At 43.2% G+C, this 19,009-nt stretch overlaps 2 protein-coding genes and 1 non-coding gene across 10 annotated transcripts in view; all 3 read right to left on the minus strand.

Moving 5' to 3' along the window:
• Positions 1-14,526, minus strand: part of CTSK (cathepsin K) — a 38,060-nt gene extending 23,534 nt beyond the window's left edge. For 4 of the 6 annotated variants that reach the window (XR_001108992.3, XR_001108991.3, XR_010340296.1 and 1 more), the window contains exons 1-6: positions 10,982-12,786; positions 10,383-10,505; positions 10,142-10,297; positions 8,279-8,497; positions 3,055-3,220; positions 2,368-2,473 (exon numbers count right to left, since the gene is read on the minus strand). Coding sequence is in view for 2 of the 6 variants with exons in the window: in XM_012462607.3 (XP_012318030.1) it covers positions 2,368-2,473; positions 3,055-3,220; positions 8,279-8,497; positions 10,142-10,297; positions 10,383-10,505; positions 10,982-11,137 (926 nt within the window). In the remaining 4 variants the exon portion in view is untranslated. The other 2 variants (XM_012462608.3, XM_012462607.3) reach the window with 2 other exon arrangements.
• A 101-nt stretch (positions 14,527-14,627) lies between these two features.
• The window catches only part of ARNT (aryl hydrocarbon receptor nuclear translocator), a 63,132-nt gene continuing 58,750 nt past the window's right edge, over positions 14,628-19,009 (minus strand). For 2 of the 3 annotated variants that reach the window (XM_021674276.2, XM_064370425.1), the window contains 3 exons: positions 18,221-18,383; positions 17,688-17,854; positions 14,628-16,622 (listed from right to left, as the gene is read on the minus strand). In XM_021674276.2, the coding sequence (XP_021529951.2) occupies positions 16,533-16,622; positions 17,688-17,854; positions 18,221-18,383 (420 nt within the window). In that variant the 3' untranslated portion in view covers positions 14,628-16,532. The remainder of the gene's footprint in view (positions 16,623-17,687; positions 17,855-18,220; positions 18,384-19,009) is intronic. The other variant, XM_021674277.2, reaches the window with a different exon arrangement.
• On the minus strand, positions 17,107-17,214 carry LOC135272340 (U6 spliceosomal RNA). Its single transcript, XR_010340501.1, has one exon. It is a non-coding gene; the product is annotated as a U6 spliceosomal RNA (small nuclear RNA).

Below are 19,009 nucleotides of genomic sequence, written 5' to 3' on the forward strand. Positions count from 1 at the left end.
ATACGTTTCATTTAAAACCTGTACCCTGCCCCCATTCTCCCCTTCTCCAGGGGCCCCCAGTGTTCCTGATCCTTTCTTTCTCCCAGCTCTTTTGGAAGCTATCTCCACACATGGCACCTGATCATGAAAGAACAGGGTCAGTGCCTGGAGTTGGGAGTCAAGAGAAGGGAAAACTTACTTGGGAAGGTGCTCATGTTCACCCTGAGTTGGAACTGTGATATAAAAAGTTGTTTCAGGTTTGAAGCAACTCCCAGCCTCACATTCTATCCTGCCTGCCTTCCAGGTAGCAGCCCAACTTGCTTACACCACCACGTGAGTCTGTGAACTTCCCAGAGTCTAGGACTCCTGCTCCTTGGAGGACACAGAGGACAGCAGATTTAGCCAATGCTGCTGCCAGGTTAATGGTGATCAGCAGGAAAGGAAAAGTGTAATTCTTATCAGTCTGCCCTGCCCCAAAGTCACAAAGTGCTAGAGAAATGGGAAGCAAAGTACCCTGGAGTTTTCTTTGTTCCCTAACGTAGGAAAATAAACACTAACTTTTTTTTGTTTATATCTTATTTCTAAAAAATGTTTCTCTTCACATCTTTGGCAAGTTCTTTTTTTAAAGCTCCCACTATGTGGGAGGGGATTCCAGAGAGTTGGAAATCCCGGCAAGTTCTTATATCCACGTATCCTAAGTGTATCTTTTTTTTGTTTTTTTGAGACGGAGTTTTGCTCTTGTTACCCAGGCTGGAGTGCAGTGGCGTGATCTCGGCTCACCGCAACCTCCGCCTCCTGGGTTCAGGCAATTCTCCTGCCTCAGCCTCCTGAGTAGCTGGGATTACAGGCACGCGCCACCATGCCCAGCTAATTTTTTGTATTTTTAGTAGAGATGGGGTTTCACCAGGTGAAACCAGGTGTTGACCAGGATGGTCTCGATCTCTTGACCTTGTGATCCACCCGCCTCGGCCTCCCAAAGTGCTGGGATTACAGGCGTGAGCCACCGCGCCCGGCCCCCTAAGTGTATCTTGAAGGAAAAAACTGTTCAAAGGAATATTAAACCTTTACACTGTTCCCCTACTGTTAAAGACAGACTGCTAATGGAAACCACCCTAAGAAACTGATCATATTAGAGACAAAAGAAAGTAAAAATATGTAATTCCAAAGCTCCTGCTGGTTTTTTGTACTGCTTTATTTCATGGTTAGCTAGGTTTTTTTTTTTGTTTTTTTTTTTGAGCTGGAGTCTGGCCCTGTCACCAGGCTGGAGTGCAGTGATGAGATCTCGGCTCACTGCAACCTCCGCCTATCAGAGGAGGGAAAGATTCTTTCTGATCAGGAGAATCTCAGAGGCTTGATATAAGAGGTGGCATTTGAGCTGAGCCAAAAGGCTGAGTAGAATTTTGCTCTGTAGGAAGGGGATGCCAGCGAAGGGGTGTGAAATGAACAACAGAGGTAGTAAAGTGTGGGGCAGGCGATTCTCACACATTCAGGCGATTCTCCTGCCTCAGCCTCCTGAGTAGCTGGAATTACAGGTGTGCACCACTCCACCCAGCTAATTTTTGTATTTTTAGTAGAGACGGGGTCTCGCCATGTTGGTCAGGATGGTCTCAAACTCCTGACCTCGTAATCTGCCCGCCTTGGCCTCCCAAAGTGCTGGGATTGCAGGTGTGAGCCACCACACCCAGCCAGCCAGGTCTGTCTTACTGGGCTCTGAGCTCACTGAAGGCGTCAACTGCTCATTGGTTTGTATATGTGACTAAGCATCTTGCACACAGGGAGCATCTGCCCAGCACAAACACTGAGCACTACTGTCTGGCTGATATGGTTTGGATGTGTGTCCCTTCCCAGTCTCATGCTGAAATGTGATTCCCAGTGTTGGAGGCGGGGCCTAGTGTGAGGTGTTTGGGTTATGGGATGGATTCCTCATGAATGGCTTGGTGCCACTGCCTTGGTGATGATGAGTTCTCACTCTATTAGTTCATGTGAGAACTGGTTCTTTAAAGAGTCTGGTACTTCCCTCTCTCTCTTGCTCCCTCTCTCACTATGCGACATACTTGCTTCTTTTGCCTTCTGCCATGAGCAAAAGCTTCGAGGACCCATCAGAAGCTGAGCAGATTCTAGTGCCACGCTTGTACAGCCAAACAAACCTCAATTCTTTATAAATTAGCCAGTCTTGGGTATCTTCTATAGCCATGCAAAGTGGACTAACACACTGGCCATTAAATGTCAGACTCAGAGTTAAGAGCCTCTGACTGAGAAGACAGAAATGAGAAACCGAAGATAATTTTTTTCTTGATTTGGGAGACAGAAAGGAATATTGGGAAGCTGGAGGTGAGGTTGAGTGTTAAAAGGGTGATTGAATGACAAAAGTAGTGATCCCATCATTACCTGTTTTTAATTATCCAATGCTTGTTTCCCTTCTGGATTCCATATCCCACTGCCAAAACTGCATGGTTCAGATTATCGCTATTGCAGCTTTCATCATAATACACACCTAGAATACAAAGTAGCAGCGTGAGGCTCTATGCAATCCAAGGGTCACCCTGTGGGATCCCTCAGTCTAGGAGACTCTGTAGAATTCCATCCGGGTCGGGAGGGTTTACCACAGAGATCTGCTCCATACTGCAGGAGTTGTTAATTTCTCTCTGGCCGCCTCCATCTGAATACAAAAACTAAGTTCTGAAAATACCCAAGGTCCTTCAAGAAGCCATCAAGCCTGTATCATAAAAGACAGTGCTCTACAGAAATAGCTTCCTTTTTTTTTTTGATGGAGTCTTGCTCTGTCACCCAGGCTACAGTGTGGTGGCATAATCTCAGCTTACTGTAACCTCTACCTCCTGGGTTCAAGTGATTTTCCTGCCTCAGCCTCCTGAATAGCTGGGACTACAGGCATGTGCCACCACGCCTGGCTAATTTTTTATTTTTTGTTTCTTATTTTTAGTGGAGACGAGGTTTCACTATGTTGGCCAGGCCAGTCTCAAACTCCTGACCTCAGGTGATCCACCTGCCTTGGCCTCTCAAAGTGCTAGGATTACAGGCATGCATCATTGCACCCAGCCAGGAATAGCTTCTTACCTTTGCTGTAAAACTGGAAGGAGGTCAGGCTTGCATCAATGGCCACAGAGATAGGTCCTACTCGGGCCACTGCCCTCTTCAGAGCTTTCTCATTCCCCTCGGGAATCTCTCTGTACCCTCTGCATTTAGCTGCCTTGCCTGTTGGGTTATACATACAACTCTCCTCCTGAAAGAAAGAAGATTGTAATAGGACTAGGACAAAGCAATAGGCAATGAGTCAGTGAGTGAGAAACTCAACCAATATTTTGAGAGATGCCAGTGAACTAACAGAGGCAGCAGTCTAAGGTTTCTAGAGAGAGTCTGTTCTTCCTCATAAAAAAGAATATGAAAAGAGGATTCCCACCTTCCACCACACATAAAAATCAACTACAGGTGGTTTAAAGACATAAATCTGGGAGGAAAACCTGTAAAACAGTATGAAAAGATTTTGGAAATAAGATTTTTTTTTAAAGCATAAACCAGCTACTGGCCATATAGTATGTATGAGCCTCAGGGGGCAGGAAGGTACCAGCTGCTGTGTGGGTAGGAAGCCAAGGCCAAGGCTTAGCTAGCGGGAAGACCGGGCCCTCTGCATCTGTATCAGGGGAACTGGTATGATCCATGTGCTCTCATCAAAGACAGAATATGAAAGCCATAACATGACACAAATAGATTGAAGAACTTAGCAATTTAGCCTATGACTTCCAACACTGTATTTTACAGGTAGTTAGCAATGTTTCGTTGGCAAGCCACAATTATGGAATCTAAAAATAGCCCATGTCAAGGTGGTATGTTCTTTTCAGCAATGCATTTTCCTACATTACCCCTTCAGAACCCTAAGGTTACATCTACAAGATGTAACCTAGATTACCTTTCCTAGATTACCCCTTCAGAACCCTAAAGTTACATCTACAAGAATACATTGTCTACTACTTGAGAGGCTGAGGTAGGAGGATTGTTTATGCCCAGGAGTTTGAGGCTTTAATGCACTATGATCACGCTGAGAATAGCCACTCCACTCTAGCCTGTGCAAGATAGTGAGATATCCTCGAGAAAATAGATTATCTAACATTATCTAAATGTTAACAGCAATAGCAGCATTTGATGTGCTACTTTAAGATTACAGTGGTCTACTGCCTTGATAATTTTTCAAGATATCTTTGTTTCTGCCATGTGCTCCGTTTAACCTCTGATCCCTCCTGGTGTCAAAAATTACACAGAATTACAAGTGAAACAGAATATCTTGGAAATTGACTCAGAAAGATTTTATGTGATGATACTTTAAAGTCAGAATAACCTGAATTATAACTGGAACAAACTTATAATACTATCTCTTTAAAATGTTATCTGGCTGCTGCCCTATCAGATCTCTTCAATTTTTTTTTTTTTTTTTTTGAGACAGAGTCTCCCTCTGTCACCCAGGCTGGAGTGCAATAGTGTGATCTTGGCCCATCGCAACCTCTGCCTCCTGGGTTTGAGCAATTCTCCTGTCTCAGCCTGCCAAGTAGCTGAGATTACAGGCATGTGCCATCACACCCGACTAATTTTTATATATTTGGTAGAGATGGGTTTCACCATGTTGGCCCAGCTAGTCTCAAACTCCTGACCTCAAGTGATCCACCTGCCTCAGCCTTCCAAAGCACTAGGATTATAGGTGTGAGCCACTGCACCTGGCCAGAGCTCTTCTTTTTTAAATTTTATTTTTTCTTACCTTCCTTCATTCATAAATGAATAAAACACATTGCTAAAGGCAAAAATTGCAAAGGAAAATTAATCATTTTATTATAATAAAATTAACTTATCTAGATTGAAAGTCATCATATAGAGAATGAAAAGACAATTCTCAACTTTTAACATACATAATATTGATATCCAATTTTTTTTTTTTTTTTTGAGACAGAGTCTCACTCTGTTGCCAGGCTAGAGTACAGTGGCGCAATCTTGGCTCACTGCACCCTCCGACTGCCTGGTTCAAGCGATTCTCCTCCCTTAGCCTCCCGAGTAGTTGGGATTACAGGCATGTTCCACCACACACCAAACTAATTTTTGTATTTTTAGTAGAGATGGGCTTTCACCATGTTGACCAGGATGGTCTCAATCTCCTGACCTTGTGATCCACCAGACTTGGCCTCCCAAAGTCCTGGGATTATAGGCATGAGCCACCGTACCCAGCATCAAATATTTTTTAAAAACTTTTCAGAAAGAAAGAGGAAAAAAGAAACCCAATTAAAAATGGGTAAAAGGTGGGGAGTGGTGGCTCATGCCTGTAATCCCAGCACTTTAAGAGGCTGAGGCAGGCAGATCACCTGAGATCAGGAGTTCAAGACCAGCCTGGTCAACATGGTGAAACCCCGTTTCTACTAAAAATACAAAAATTAGCTCAGCATGGTAGCAGGTACCTGTAATCCCAGCTACTCAGGAGGCTGAGGCAGGAGAATCACTTGAACCCCAGAGGCGGAGGTTGCAGTGAGCTGAGATCGTGCTACTGCATTCCAGCCTGAGTGACAAAAGCGAAACTCCATCTAAAAAAAAAAAAAATGGGGTGAGACGTGGTGGCGCACCCCTGTAATCCCAGCACTTTGGGAGGCAGAGGCGGGCAGATCACAAGGTCAAGAGATAGAGACCATCGTGGCCAACTTGGTGAAACCCTGTCTCTACTAAAAATACAAAAATTAGCTGGGCGTAGTAGCGCACGCCTGTAGTCAGGAGGCTGAGGCAGGAGAATCGCTTGAACCCGGGAGGCTGAGGTTGCAGTGAGGCGAAATCGCGTTACTGAACTCCAGCCTGGAGACAGAGTGAGACTCCGTCTCAAAAAAAAAAAAAAAAAAAAAAGGGTAGGCCAGGCATGGTGGCTCACATCTGTAATCCCAGCACTTTGGGAGGTAGGAGGATTGCCTGAGCCCAGGAGTTTGAGACCAGCCTTGGCAACACAGCGAGACGTCTCTACCAAAAAATTTTTTTGTTGTTTTTGGGGGACAGGGTCTCACTCTGTCACCCAGGCTAGAGAACAGTGACGTGATCATAGCTTATGGCAGCCTTGAACTCCCAGGCTCAAGTTGTCCTCCCAAACAGCCTCCTAAGTAGCTAGGACTACATGTGCACACCACCATGCCTGGCTACTTTTAAAAAGATTTTCTGTAGAGAGGATGTCTTACTTATATTGCACCAGGATGATCTGGAACTCCTGGGCTTAGCCTCCTCCCACCTCAGCCTCCCAAAGTGCTGAGATTACAGGCATGAGCCACGGTGCCTAGCCTCTACACAAAAATTTCAAAAATTGTTGGAAATTGGTGGGCATGGTAGCATGCATCTATAGTCCCAGCTATTTGTAAGGCTGGGGTGAGAGGATTGCTTGAGCCCAGGAGGTACAGATTGCAATGAGCTATGATTGTATCACCACACTCCAGCCTGGGCAACAGAGTGAGACCCTGTTTCAAAAAAAATAAAAACAGTCGGGCGCAGTGGCTCACGCCTGTAATCCCAGCATTTTGGGAGACAGAGGCCGGTAGATTACGAGGTCAAGAGATCAAGACCATCCTGGCGAACACAGTGAAACCCCGTCTCCACTAAAATACAGAAATTAGCTGGGCATGGTAGTGCGTGCCTGTAGTCCCAGCTACTCGGGAGGCTGAGGCAGGAGAATTGCTTGAACCCAGGAGGCAGAGGTTGCAGTGAGCCAAGATCGCACGACTGCACTCCAGTCTGGTGCCTGGTGACAGAATGAGACTCTGTCTCAAAAAAAAAAAAAAAAAAATCAAAAAAATGAAAGGTTTTCTCATAGAACCAAGAAAATAAAATAAATAAATAAATAAATAAAAAACAAATGAGCAAAAGATAAAAACAGTCAATTCATTGAAAAAGAAATATGAATAGCCAGATAAACATACTAATAAAAAGGTGATTCTATGAGATTTCTTATACATTGCAGGCGGAGTATAAATTTTTCCAAATACTTTGGCAAACAATTTGACATTGTGTAGTAAAGTTGAAAATAGATACACCCTAAGACCTACACAATTGTGTTCCAAAGCATTATATCCTAGCAAGAAATTCTTGCACATGTACATAGGAGACATGCCTAAGAATGTTTGCAGAAGGTAAACATACTTGGTAGATACATCTTGCCTTTGCTACGTACTAGTGGTATGAATTATACTGTTTTATCTCCTTAAGTGTCCATTTCCTCACCTATACACTGAAGATAAGTCTACCTTACAGAGTTGATATGAGATGAAATGAAAAAAAGAAAAAGAAAAAATGCACTAAGGACATGGCTTAGAACACAGTAGCCATCATTTTTATTCTCAAACTTGCTATCCCTGTTCCAGAGGTTTCTGTTGCAAAGGTCCTACATTATTTTATCTATCAGTCCCAGCCCCATGTGTATTAAAAAACCCTCAGATTGCCTCCCTTACAGATACGATTTCCTTCCTATGACTAAAGGATCATGCAGAAGGAACTGAGTTAATCCCTTATCTCTAGTATGAAGCAACTTGTTTTTTCTCTCATTTTATACATGTTAGCATGTAAACTTACATATTTTGCTTAAATGTTCTGAAAACTCACACCGAGATCATATAAAATAAAGCCACACAAGTTGTGAAAATAGCATGGTGGGTTTGTGGGTTTGTTGTGGGAGTGGGGAACTGAGCAGAGGATTATAGAGCCCTGCTCAGAAGTCTTTGGGGTAGGTAGCGTAGCCTCTGTTTTCTCTCCATGGCAGAGAGGCAAATAGGAGCCATAGTAGCTTAAGCTCCCTAAATTCCCCCAGATTGTGGAAATCTTCTTGGCTTTCTGTGGGAAATTATTTTATCAAGAAAGCAGGATAGGGTAACAGAAAACAGTATTTCTGGCAGGGCGCGGTGGCTCACGCCTGTAATCCCAGCACTTTGGGAGGCCGAGGCGGGTGGATCACGAAGTCAAGAGATCGAGACCATCCTGGACAACATGGTGAAACCCCGTCTCTACTAAAAATACAAAATTAGCTGGGCATGGTAGCACGTGCCTGTAATCCCAGCTACTCAGGAGGCTGAGGGAGGAGAATTGCCTGAACCCAGGAGGCGGAGGTTGCGGTGCGCCGAGATCGCGCCGTTGCACTCCAGCCTGGGTGACAAGAGCGAAACTCCGTCTCAAAAAAAAAAAAAAAAAAAAAACCACAGTATTTCTGGAATTGTTTCCATGACAAAATATCATGCTGGGGAAGGAGAAGCTGACAGAGCTGTGTAACTGTGTGGAGCAATCTCACCTGTCCTACATATGGGTAGGCATCTTCAGAGTCAATACCCCGGTTCTTCTGCACATACTGGAAGGCATTGGTCATGTAGCCCCCTCCGCAGCCATCATTCTCAGACACACAATCCACTAGGTTCTGGGGACTCAGATTTAGGAGTTTGCCAGTTTTCTTCTTGAGTTGGCCCTCCAGGGCACCCACAGAGCTGAAAGCCCAACAGGAACCACACTGACCCTGAGAGGCATGCAGAGAAACTCTATCAATCTTTGCTGTTCACATTTCCTATATCTTCTCTCTACCTGCCTGAAGAAATTCCATGTGTTCTAAATATTTCAGCACAAATGTTGCTTTTGTGGTGAGTCCTTCTACTCCCTTTAACAACTGTTGGATTGTTCTACTGCTATTGATTTTTGCTACCATTTTTACTATTAGCTACAGTAAAGCAGAGCATAATACCAGCTTTGGAGGCAGTTGTCCTGGGTTCTAACCCTGACTTTGCCACCTAATAGCTGTGTAACCCTGGGTAAGTTACTAAACTTGCCTATGTCTCAGTTTCCCTATGTCTCAGTTTGCATATTTCCTCAGTAAAAATACTGTCAGGAGGATTAAAATATTTAACTCATGTAAAGAGCTAAGAAGTTCCTGACACCTAATAAAATCTCAAAAAGTATTAGCTATTATTGTTGGTACAGCTAGATTATAGATTTTTCTTTCTTTCCTGTTCTGTTTTTTAAGATTGAGGATTTCCTGAGGACACAGATTGTGTCTTAGTGATCTTGAATCTCTGCTGCCTAACACTGCAGCTGGTAGGTTCTGGGAGTGAAAAAGTTTGTTAAGTTAATGTTAAATCAATTGTTTATCTTGCTGATACAATCCTGTGTTGTTAAGGTTGTGAAAAAACTGACATTCTCATGCTAGTAAGAATGTAAGATTGTAAAAACTTTTTTGGGCCAGGCATGGTGGCTCACATCTATAATCCTAGCACTTTGGGAAGCCGAGGTGGGCAGATTGCTTGAGCCCAGGAGTTTGAGACCAGCCTGGGCAGCATGGCAAAACCCTGTCTCTACAAAAAAATATATTTAAAAAATTAATGAGGTGTGGTAGCATGTGCCTGTAGTCCCAGCTACTAGAAAGGCTGAGGTGGGAAAATCATCTGAGCCTGAGAGGTTGAGGCTGTAGTGAGCCATGATCACGCCACTGGACTCTAGCCTGGGTGACAGAGAGAGACTCTGTCTCAAAAAAAAAAAAAAGTTTTGTTTTCTTTTGTTTTTAGAAAGGATTCCTTGTGACCTAACAATTCTGATTTTAGGACTTATTTTGCATAAATATTTGTACATGTGCACAAAAATGTATGCACAAAGGTGCTTACTGCAACACTGTTTGTAATAAAAACCAGACCTCAACGGCTCACACCTGTAATCCCTGCACTTTGGGAGGCTGAGGTAGGTGGATCACCTGAGGTCAGGAGTTCAAGAGCAGCCTGGCCAACATGGTGAAACCCCAACTTTATAAAAATAGAAAAATTAGCCAGGCATAGTGGTACGTGCCTGTAATCTCAGCTACTCAGGAGGCTGAGGCAGGAGAATTGCTTGAACCCGGGAGGTGGAGGCTGCAGTGAGCCAAGGTTGCACCACTGCACACCACCCTGGACGACAGAGTGAGACTCTGTCTCAAAGAAAAAAGAAAACCCAGAAACAACCCAAATGGGCAAAAACAAATGAGGTTAAATAACAGAACAAGCCATATTCTCTTAGCATGGGAGATGTACCTTAATTCCTTGCTCTCTCTTCCTGGTGCCCCTTCACCTCAAGAACAGAGCAGCAGTAAAAGGAAGTTCATGCCAGATTACACATGCACACCCAGAAGAAGGGAGAGTACCTGATTTTTGACAGGAGTAACATATCCTTTCTTTCGATAGTCAACAGAGTCTGGGGCTCTACCTTCCCAGTCTGGGATATAAAGGGTGTCATTACTGCGGGAATAAGAGGTGGGTACTTTGAGTCCAGTCATCTTCTGAACCACCTCTTCACTGGTCTGAGACAAAGAAGAAAGAGGCCAGGCATCAGCAGGGAAGTAAAGCAGACGGTGTAGGTAAGACAGGAGCTGAAGCTGTACTCACCATGTCCCCCAAGTGGTTCATAGCCAGTTCATATGTATGGACGCCAAGAGAAGCCTCAAGGTTATGGATGGAAATATACTTCAGGTTTTTTTCCCAAATTAAACGCCGAGAGATTTCATCCACCTAAACAAAGCATAGTCAGTACTTGTATAGAGTGTGTACAGTTATGTATGTAATACTGTGAAGGTTTTTAGGAGAATAAAGGAAACTCAATGATAAAAAGTTTACAGTTTAGTTGGGGAACTGACCATGGAATTATTAAGAGCCTGCAAGAAGAGATAATATGCAAACGAGTCAAATTAATATAACATAAATCTCTGGAGAGACTCACAGAAAAATTGCCTATAGATGAATAGCATTAATCTTAGAAGTCTTCCCAAAAGAGAAATGTAAGGCAGTTATAAAGCAGAGGAAGGATACAATTTGACAGAGGATGATTTGAAGCATAGGAATGAATACCTCATGTTAACATGAGTTAGGGAAGAGGGACTGATTAGCTTGGAATAAAATATTTGGATTGAAGAAGGGAGTTTGGAAGTTAAGATGGGAGAGCTCATGTCTCAGCCCTCCTGCCATGCCCCCTCCAGGACCCCAGGCACCTTGCTGTTATATTGCTTCCTGTGGGTCTTCTTCCATAGCTCCCAGTGGGTGTCCAGTATCTCCTCAGGATACAGAGCAAAGCTCACCATGGGTAGCAGCAGAACCTTGAGCCCCCACATTCTGGGGAAGAGTATAATTAGGGAAAACTCTTCCATTTGGCAGGGAAACAGGAAAACTAGGCTTTATGAGGAAAAGGAAGGTAGACACAGAATGGAGGGTGACTTTCATATGATAAAACAATGATAGTCAGGAGGGGCCTGTGTTTAGGTAGGGTGCTGGTACATCTGGTTCCAAGGACTTTGAGCTGGGGAGATTTAGCCATTTCTCTCTCTCTCTCTCTCTCTCTCTCTCTCTCTCTCCGCCCCCCCCCCCCGGAGATTTAGCCAACATACACACTCTGTGCCTCTACCTCTGCCCCCTCTCTCACACACACGCACACGTGCACGCACACACACGTACACAACCAGAAATGGGATAGAAACTGGAAAACCAGAATGAGCTCAGTGCCTGTTTCCTCCAGAGTCCCTAGCAGGCTTGGCGACAAAGGGCAAAGTGGTACTGGGGTTCAGAATACACAAAGGAGAGATTTCCAACTAAGTTTTGCTTCCTGACCATTTCTTCAAGGCATTGTTCTCTTTCTTGCCTAAATTCCGATCTTGCCAAAAGGGAAAATATGACAATGTTTTCTGAGACATTTTCTTTTTTTTTTTTTTTTTTTTTTTGAGACGGAGTTTCACTCTTGTTACCTAGGCTGGAGTGCAATGGCACGATCTCAGCTCACCGCAACCTCTGCCTCCTGGGTTCAGGCAATTCTCCTGCCTCAGCCTCCTGAGTAGCTGGGATTACAGGCACACGCCACCATGCCCAGCTAATTTTTTGTATTAGTAGAGACGGAGTTTCACCATGTTGACCAGGATGGTCTCGATCTCTTGACCTCATGATCCAGCCGCCTCGGCCTCCCAAAGTGCTGGGATTACAGGCTTGAGCCACCGCGCCCGGCGTTTTCTATCTCCTCACTCTCCTTATGCATTTCTTCCTCCTTTCCCTGTCCCCTCCCTCCTTAGGCAGGAAATTGCCCTAATCTTAACCAGATGCTGTGGGCAAAGTTTCCCCCTCCCCCAACAACAAAAAACCACTGTGGCTGCCGCACAGGACAAGAAGCCTCAGCTCCAGTTTGTTAGAATAATTTTCAGACTGAAAAGCAATGTTCTATGATGATTAAATTCACAGTTTTTCATAAGTTTAGCTAGCTTCACTCATTTCTTGCATTGGCTTCCTTAATTACAAATCCTCCATTTTAAGAACAATTTGCAGCCTGCAGCATGTCCTATGGCTTACACAATTGCTTATAGTCCATTTACGTGTAATTTTTGCAAACTGCCAAAATGTCCAGTAGGACATTTAATAGCTAGAGTGTTGAGGGCTTTGAGACGTCTCAGAGAACAGGAAGCACTGAGCTACCACCTCCCTGAACCACCCTCCTCCTCCTCACTATTGAGTTAACCCTTTTGATCCTTGTTGGCTAAAGTTGAAAACACCAGAAAGGCCACTCTTGAAGGATGGGCAAATGATTCCCTACATCTTTTGCTTTCACTAACAACCATGTATGTATATATACAATTCATACAAAGAATCCTACAGATTTCAAGGCAGATTTTATTTAGGCAGGAAATAACCTAAGAAGGGCATCTCTGTTTTCATCTGCAGAGGCTAAAAGTTTATCTTGATCCTCAAGTCACTACATCTCTAATACTCTTAAAGAACTGACAGGAATGAAAAGCTAAAAGATCTAAGAAGTTGCAAATGTTACCTGCTGACGGAAATCTGTTGTCTGGCTTCGTTTCGGCAGCAAAGTGTGGGCAGATGATCAGGAGTGCTAGATTTATTCCATCAGGATTGCGGAAGTCAGCTCCAGTGGTCGGCTGGAAAATTTGGGTAAGAGGAAGAGGCAGGGATAGAAATGCTGAGGGAAGGGAGGGTAGGGAGGAGGGAAGAAGGCAGTGGATGTATAGTATTTCTGTGTCTGTGCAGCATATGTGCCAGAATAGAGAGTTGCTAGGTATTAAGTCTCACAAGATTGTCCTTGGTGGCAAATAACAAGACCTCAGTATCTATTGACTCAAGTAGGAGCTTACCTTCCCTATTGTTGAGTAAAAGGAAGGACACAGCCCTCGTCTCTCCCATCCTTCTTCTTCAGTATCTTTATTACAATATTGGGGGATTACAACTTTTCCTACCCCTTTCCTGTTGATTTACCTCTCCAACATTGAAACTTACTTTCAAATTTGTGTCTGACCCTCACCTCTGGGATGAGATAATGAACATAAAAGGCTAGAAAAGAATAATGGAAGGCATAGGCTCCAGAATTCTTTGTATTTATATAAGCTTGTTGGTTGAAAGTTGTCATTACTTCCAGGCAGAAGAATAGCTTTCCCAGCCTAATGTGGTTTTGCTGAAGGAGATATGCCCAGAAAGTCCAGATGAAATTGTCTCTAAAAGTAACCAAAACAGCAGTCCTGGATATTTATGACAGCACTTGAATCAATGCCGTAAGTTCTGATGGACTCACATGTGATTCTGTTGCTAAAACTCTCAGATGGTGGGACACCCAAAAACATGTCTCAATTATTAAAATCCCCAATCTAAGACAAGTCACATGAGCTCCTCCAAATGCTTCTCCATGTCCAGGCATGTGACAGATCATAAGAATCTAGCTCAGTCCTCAAACCACACCCCAAACTTCATTTTCTTCCATAAACAGATGTGGGGAAGGAGGAAAAAACGCTCCTTGGAATAGAAAGGGTAATAAATGGGATCTGTAATAGACTGAAGTTTCTAGCTGGATTCCATGCATAAACTCTCAAGAATACAGGCATATGCCTCTGGATTTTAAGAGTTGCTAATGGGCTAGGCGCAGTGGCTCATGCCTGTAATCCCAGCACTTTGGGAGGCCAAAGCAGGCGGACCACCTGAGGTCAGGAGTTTGAGACCAGCCTGGCCCACATATAGTGAAACCCTGTCTCTACTAAAAAAGATACAAAAATTAGCTGGGCATAGTGGCGCACACCTGTAGTCCCAGCTACTTGGGAAGGTGAGGCAGGAGAATTGCTTGAACCCAGGGGGCATACGTTGCAGTGACCCAAGATTGCACCACTGCACTCCAGCCTGGGCAACAGAGTGAGACTCTGTCTCTCACACACACAAAAAAAGTTGCTAATGAACCAACATAAGTCACCTAGAGGGAAACCAGATCCAGACTTGAACAGTTTAAATTTCACTCCTTTTAATCCAGAAGAGGACATACTGGGGGAAGACATCTAGATGTGCCTTAGGGGTTTCAAGTTCCAACTCTTCCCCTCTCTCCCAAGAACCTGGGCAACGCCCACCCCAAAACCCCCACCTCATGGTCAGAGTGTCCCTGCTGACGTTACTCAGAATGTGTCAGGATCAGGAGGACAAATGAGGGGGAGAAGTACAGTGTGATCAGAACCCTATGATTTCTGATTCCTGGAATTAAAGACACAGTGTGCCTTATGTCTATATGTCTGGAGCTTAAGCGATAGATTCCTCTAGTTGTGGGTGCTTGTTGTTTATGAACTGGAAAGGAATGATTAAGCCGCAATTAAGATCACACAACACAAGAAATTTTACAAAAGGAAAAAGTATTTTGTTTGAAAATCTTTGCTACATGTCATTATTCTTGCCACTGTAAGGCTTAGCACAGATGCCAGCAATACAGAAATGGCCAACAAGAAAACAAAACAATCAAAAATAAAACCCTGAAGGAAAAGCAAAAACAAAACCCCCAGAGCATCTTCTCCCTATCCTCCCCTTCCCCAAAAGCCCTATAATAACTGTACAATATTATAGTCCTGATCACATTTAAAAAGTCGATTATTTAAAAACAAGGGTTCCATTGGAAACTCAACTTTTTGGTTTCATAAATTGTGATATAAATATATATATGTATACTGTAAGTGTGCACATAGAATAAAAAAATAAACTGTCTCCTTTTTTACTCCACTACCTGGCACCAGACTGGAGACAAAAGGGAGGGAAACCCAGCAAATGGACATTCCTTTGGCCTCTCCAAGGCCATCTTTGCTCCTCAGTCCCCTATGACTACATTTAATGTATCATCTCATTAATTCAGTCTTGGACTTTAGCTACTGGCCAAAGCCAACAAAAAAAAAAAGAAAAAGAAAAAACAAAAAAAGCTGGTATCTATGATTGTTACCTGAGGAAGGTAAAGGGTAATGGTAGTAACCTGTATCTGCATTTATATGGCTATAGTTAATTACCAATGACCCTGTTGAGATAGGTGTCCAGGCTCCATCTATCACACGAAATTATTATACTTGCACTCTAAAGCAAAACCCAATCTCAAGATTGGAGGGAGCAAAGAGAAAAAGCCTCTAGGGCCAGAGACTTCAATCTGTTTTTTGCTAAACTGGGTATTTTGAGTACGGGATAAAAGAGGCTACTTTGCAAGAGGGCTTTGTATTTGGTTTATACTCCAACAGTGAGGATTCACTGGGACGGCTAATCCAAGAAGTTGAGTTTCCATGCAGAAATATCCTCCACAGAACACACATCATATGTGATTCTGACAGAAAAATGCAGCATTAACTTTATGGCCAAGTCTTGGGTTTCAGAAAGTGTTTATCTTGCCAGGCTATTTTGGTGAAGTTTGCAGATCTTCCAGATAAGGTGACAGCACCAAAAGCAGGAGTAACCCACCTTTATCACTGAATGTGTTCGATGAGAGACAACCATATCAGCAGCCGACTTTCTATATTTGCTTTACAGTTGTATATCGGCTGGGCATGGACGTAAGTGCAGCAAAGACATTTATTTAAATATTCTTTGGCTGCAATAGTAAGTGAAAAATACCTGGAAGATTTAACTCCTTAGGACTCTTTGAAAAGTACACAGAAAGACAAAGATAAAATGTGGGACAAATTTTGCATAATTCCCTAATAGGGAGAGTGAAATATAGAAGCACATATACACACACACACATACACATACACATACACACACATACACACTCTCTCACTTACATTTCTTTCCAGAGGGGTTGCTCACATGCTCACTTGCTAAAGCCCCATATATACCTACCATGTTTCATGGTCCTCAAATATGAGGACATTTCTCCTCTCCTCCACTCTCTTCAGAATTTCTTTTCAAAAACAAGTCATACTATCCAAGGCAAACAGTGGATGTCAGATTCTTCTAACCTGCCTCTCAATCTTAGCACAAATCATCACTACACAACTTCAGGTCAGGAGACATAGGAAAGGTGTTTTAACTTCATCCAGCCTCAAATTTTCAGAGTCCTAAAAGCCTTGGAGATTCATTCCATTTCTTCTACAAATGTTACCTCAGAGAGGCAACAGAGTAGGGGAACAGCCAGAAGGGAAAGGGGGTACACGTCAGGGGTGAGGGAAGGGAAGGGAGAGGAACTTTTATTCTGTTTACAGAAAGATTTGCTTTTTAAAAACAAACAGTGATTTTTCTCCCCCACCCCTTATCCTCACCCCAATAGTTCTATTCTGAAAAGGGAGGAAACATAGTTAGATCAGGGAATTCTTCATTGTTGTAGCTGTTGCTCTGATCTCCCAGCATGGACAGCATCTCCTGATAAAAGAAAAAGATTACGTTTGGGTCACACACCTTGATCTCTTACACTTAACAAGTTTTATTCCACCATTCCCCTCCATTATCATCCCTGAACTGAGTCTTTGCTATGCTGAGCTCTTAGCCTGCCTTCCTTCCAGCAAATTTGACTCCTTTAGATCACAGCCTTTTTTCCTAATCCCTTCTGTCTTCCTCTTACAGTTCCACCTTTTTCCTTTTCCTAGTCCTCAGTATTTTCAAAGGGAGAAAAATCTGCTTGCTGTATTTCATATAACCCCCTATAGACACATATGGAGTCTCCTGTCCTATTTGTTTTTCAGCAAGACCTGTTTTGCTTTCTTTCAGTCTTTGCTTTAAATCAGCTCTTCCTTTGTCCTGCCTAAGATTACTCCATTCACTCTTGCAGTCCCTCAGAACTGATGTAAATAGACCATTATGGCTATAATCAGTTGCTCTATTTCATTTACTTTTCATTTTTATATATTTTTAAATGGAATACTTCATAAATTTTTGTGTCACCCTTGCACAGGGGCCATGCTAATCTTCTCTATATTCATTCCAATTTTAGTATAAATGCTGCTGAAGTGAGCACTACTTTTTATTTTTAATCATTCTGTCTCTTTTAAACCCAAAGTTACTGTGACTTGGGTATGTGGAACTATTTGAATGGGCTGAAGTAAGTTTCTTTGGCATCTTCCTATGGTGCTAAATTTGTCTGTTCTGGTTAAATGGTATGTATCACACTCAATTGATACTCTGTTTTGGTTTGTTTGACAGAGATAGGATCAGGCTAGTTGCTCAGCCTGGCTTTGAACTCATGGGCTCAAGTGATCACCTGCTTCAGCCTTCTAAGGGGCTGACATTATAGGCACAAGCACCACTACATCTAGATTCCACAATCCTTTCAATTACTGACAGTGATCCCTAAATTTATCCCTCTCTGTCTTCTCACATTTACCCCCAACCAAACACCTCAATCCAGGCATCCTTCCCTCACTGTCTCTCCTCTTCTCTGACTCTTTTTCTCCCAGCTTCTAATTTTCAAAAATCTTTTCACCCTCTTACCTGGAAGACCTCAGGCTGGCCAGGTTGCTGTGCTGCTGATTGCTGAACATGGTGCTCAGTAGAACTCGAACGATGATGAGGCTGCTGGCCTTGCCACTGTGGCCAGACACCCACACCCTCTGCTGTCCGTGTCTGGAATTGTCCTGCAGTCTGTCCAGTCTCAGGAGCTAGAAATACAGCAAGGAAGAATAAACAACTCCAATTTACACAGTTCCACTGTGTACTAATTCCACAAGTCAAAACTCAGCCCTAAATTAATTTTTCTTCTCCAGGCAGCCTTTCCAAAGAGTCCTTTGCTCATTTAGATTAAATCTGCATACTATTAAACGTATAAAAACTTACATTACTTTGTTATATATGCTAAAATATCATTTTTCATGTGGGTAGGTTTTAAATTCTAAATAGATTGTCACCTTGCATTTCCCTACAATTAGGTCAGTGCACCCAGAACACAGGCAAACAACTTTAACTACAAAATCCTTTCTCTTTACTGGTGAGATTTTCCTGTTACTCTCCTTGTGGTCTGGACTCACCAAAGTTGGATCCACGATTGGTGAGACTAGGGTAGGCAGCAGCACCAGGTGATGCAGTGGGAGCACCAGGGAGGGACATGGAGCTGAAGGAGGATGGAGTCTGAAAACTGCCCACACTAAATTGGGAAGTACGAGTCTTAGCGGTAGCCTGGGTAGCCACCTGCTAAAGAGAGATGAAGAAGGGATACAGAACAAATAGAGAATTAACATCATTGCACATACCATGCCTATGAGAGTCAACATTGTCAATCCCTGCATCCTTCTGAACCAAGTTCATCACTAATTTCCTACTGTGTTTCTTCCAATTACTCTCAATCTCTCTGACACTATTTTTTAGGCAGCTGAGATAAAAGTACAAAAAGCAACAAACTATGGGATTAATAAAAGTTGTAAGAATTAAATGAAAGCATCTTATAAACTGTAAAGTTATATAAAACTAGAGGCATTCATAACTGTGAAGTATTATATGTAGGCCAGGCGGGGTGGCTTGTGCCTGTAATCCTAGCACTTTGGGTGGCCAAGCCAGGTGAATCACCTGAGGTAAGGAGTTCAAGACCAGCCTGGCCAACATGGTGAAACCCCTCTCTACTAAAAATACAAAAATTAGCCAGGCATGGTGGTGCATGCCTGTAATCCCAGTTACCCAGGAGCCTGAGGCAGGAGAATCACTGGAACCCAGGAGGCGGAGGTTGCAGTGAGCTGAGATTACACCACTGTATTCCAGCCTGGGCGACAGAACGAGACTCAGTCTCAAAAAAATAAAAAATTATATGCAGAGAAAAAATATTC

The sequence above is a fragment of the Aotus nancymaae genome, unplaced genomic scaffold (assembly GCF_030222135.1).
Source record: "Aotus nancymaae isolate 86718 unplaced genomic scaffold, 86718_ANA_hifiasm-v0.15.2.pri h1tg000108l, whole genome shotgun sequence".
Lineage (NCBI taxonomy): Eukaryota > Metazoa > Chordata > Mammalia > Primates > Aotidae > Aotus > Aotus nancymaae.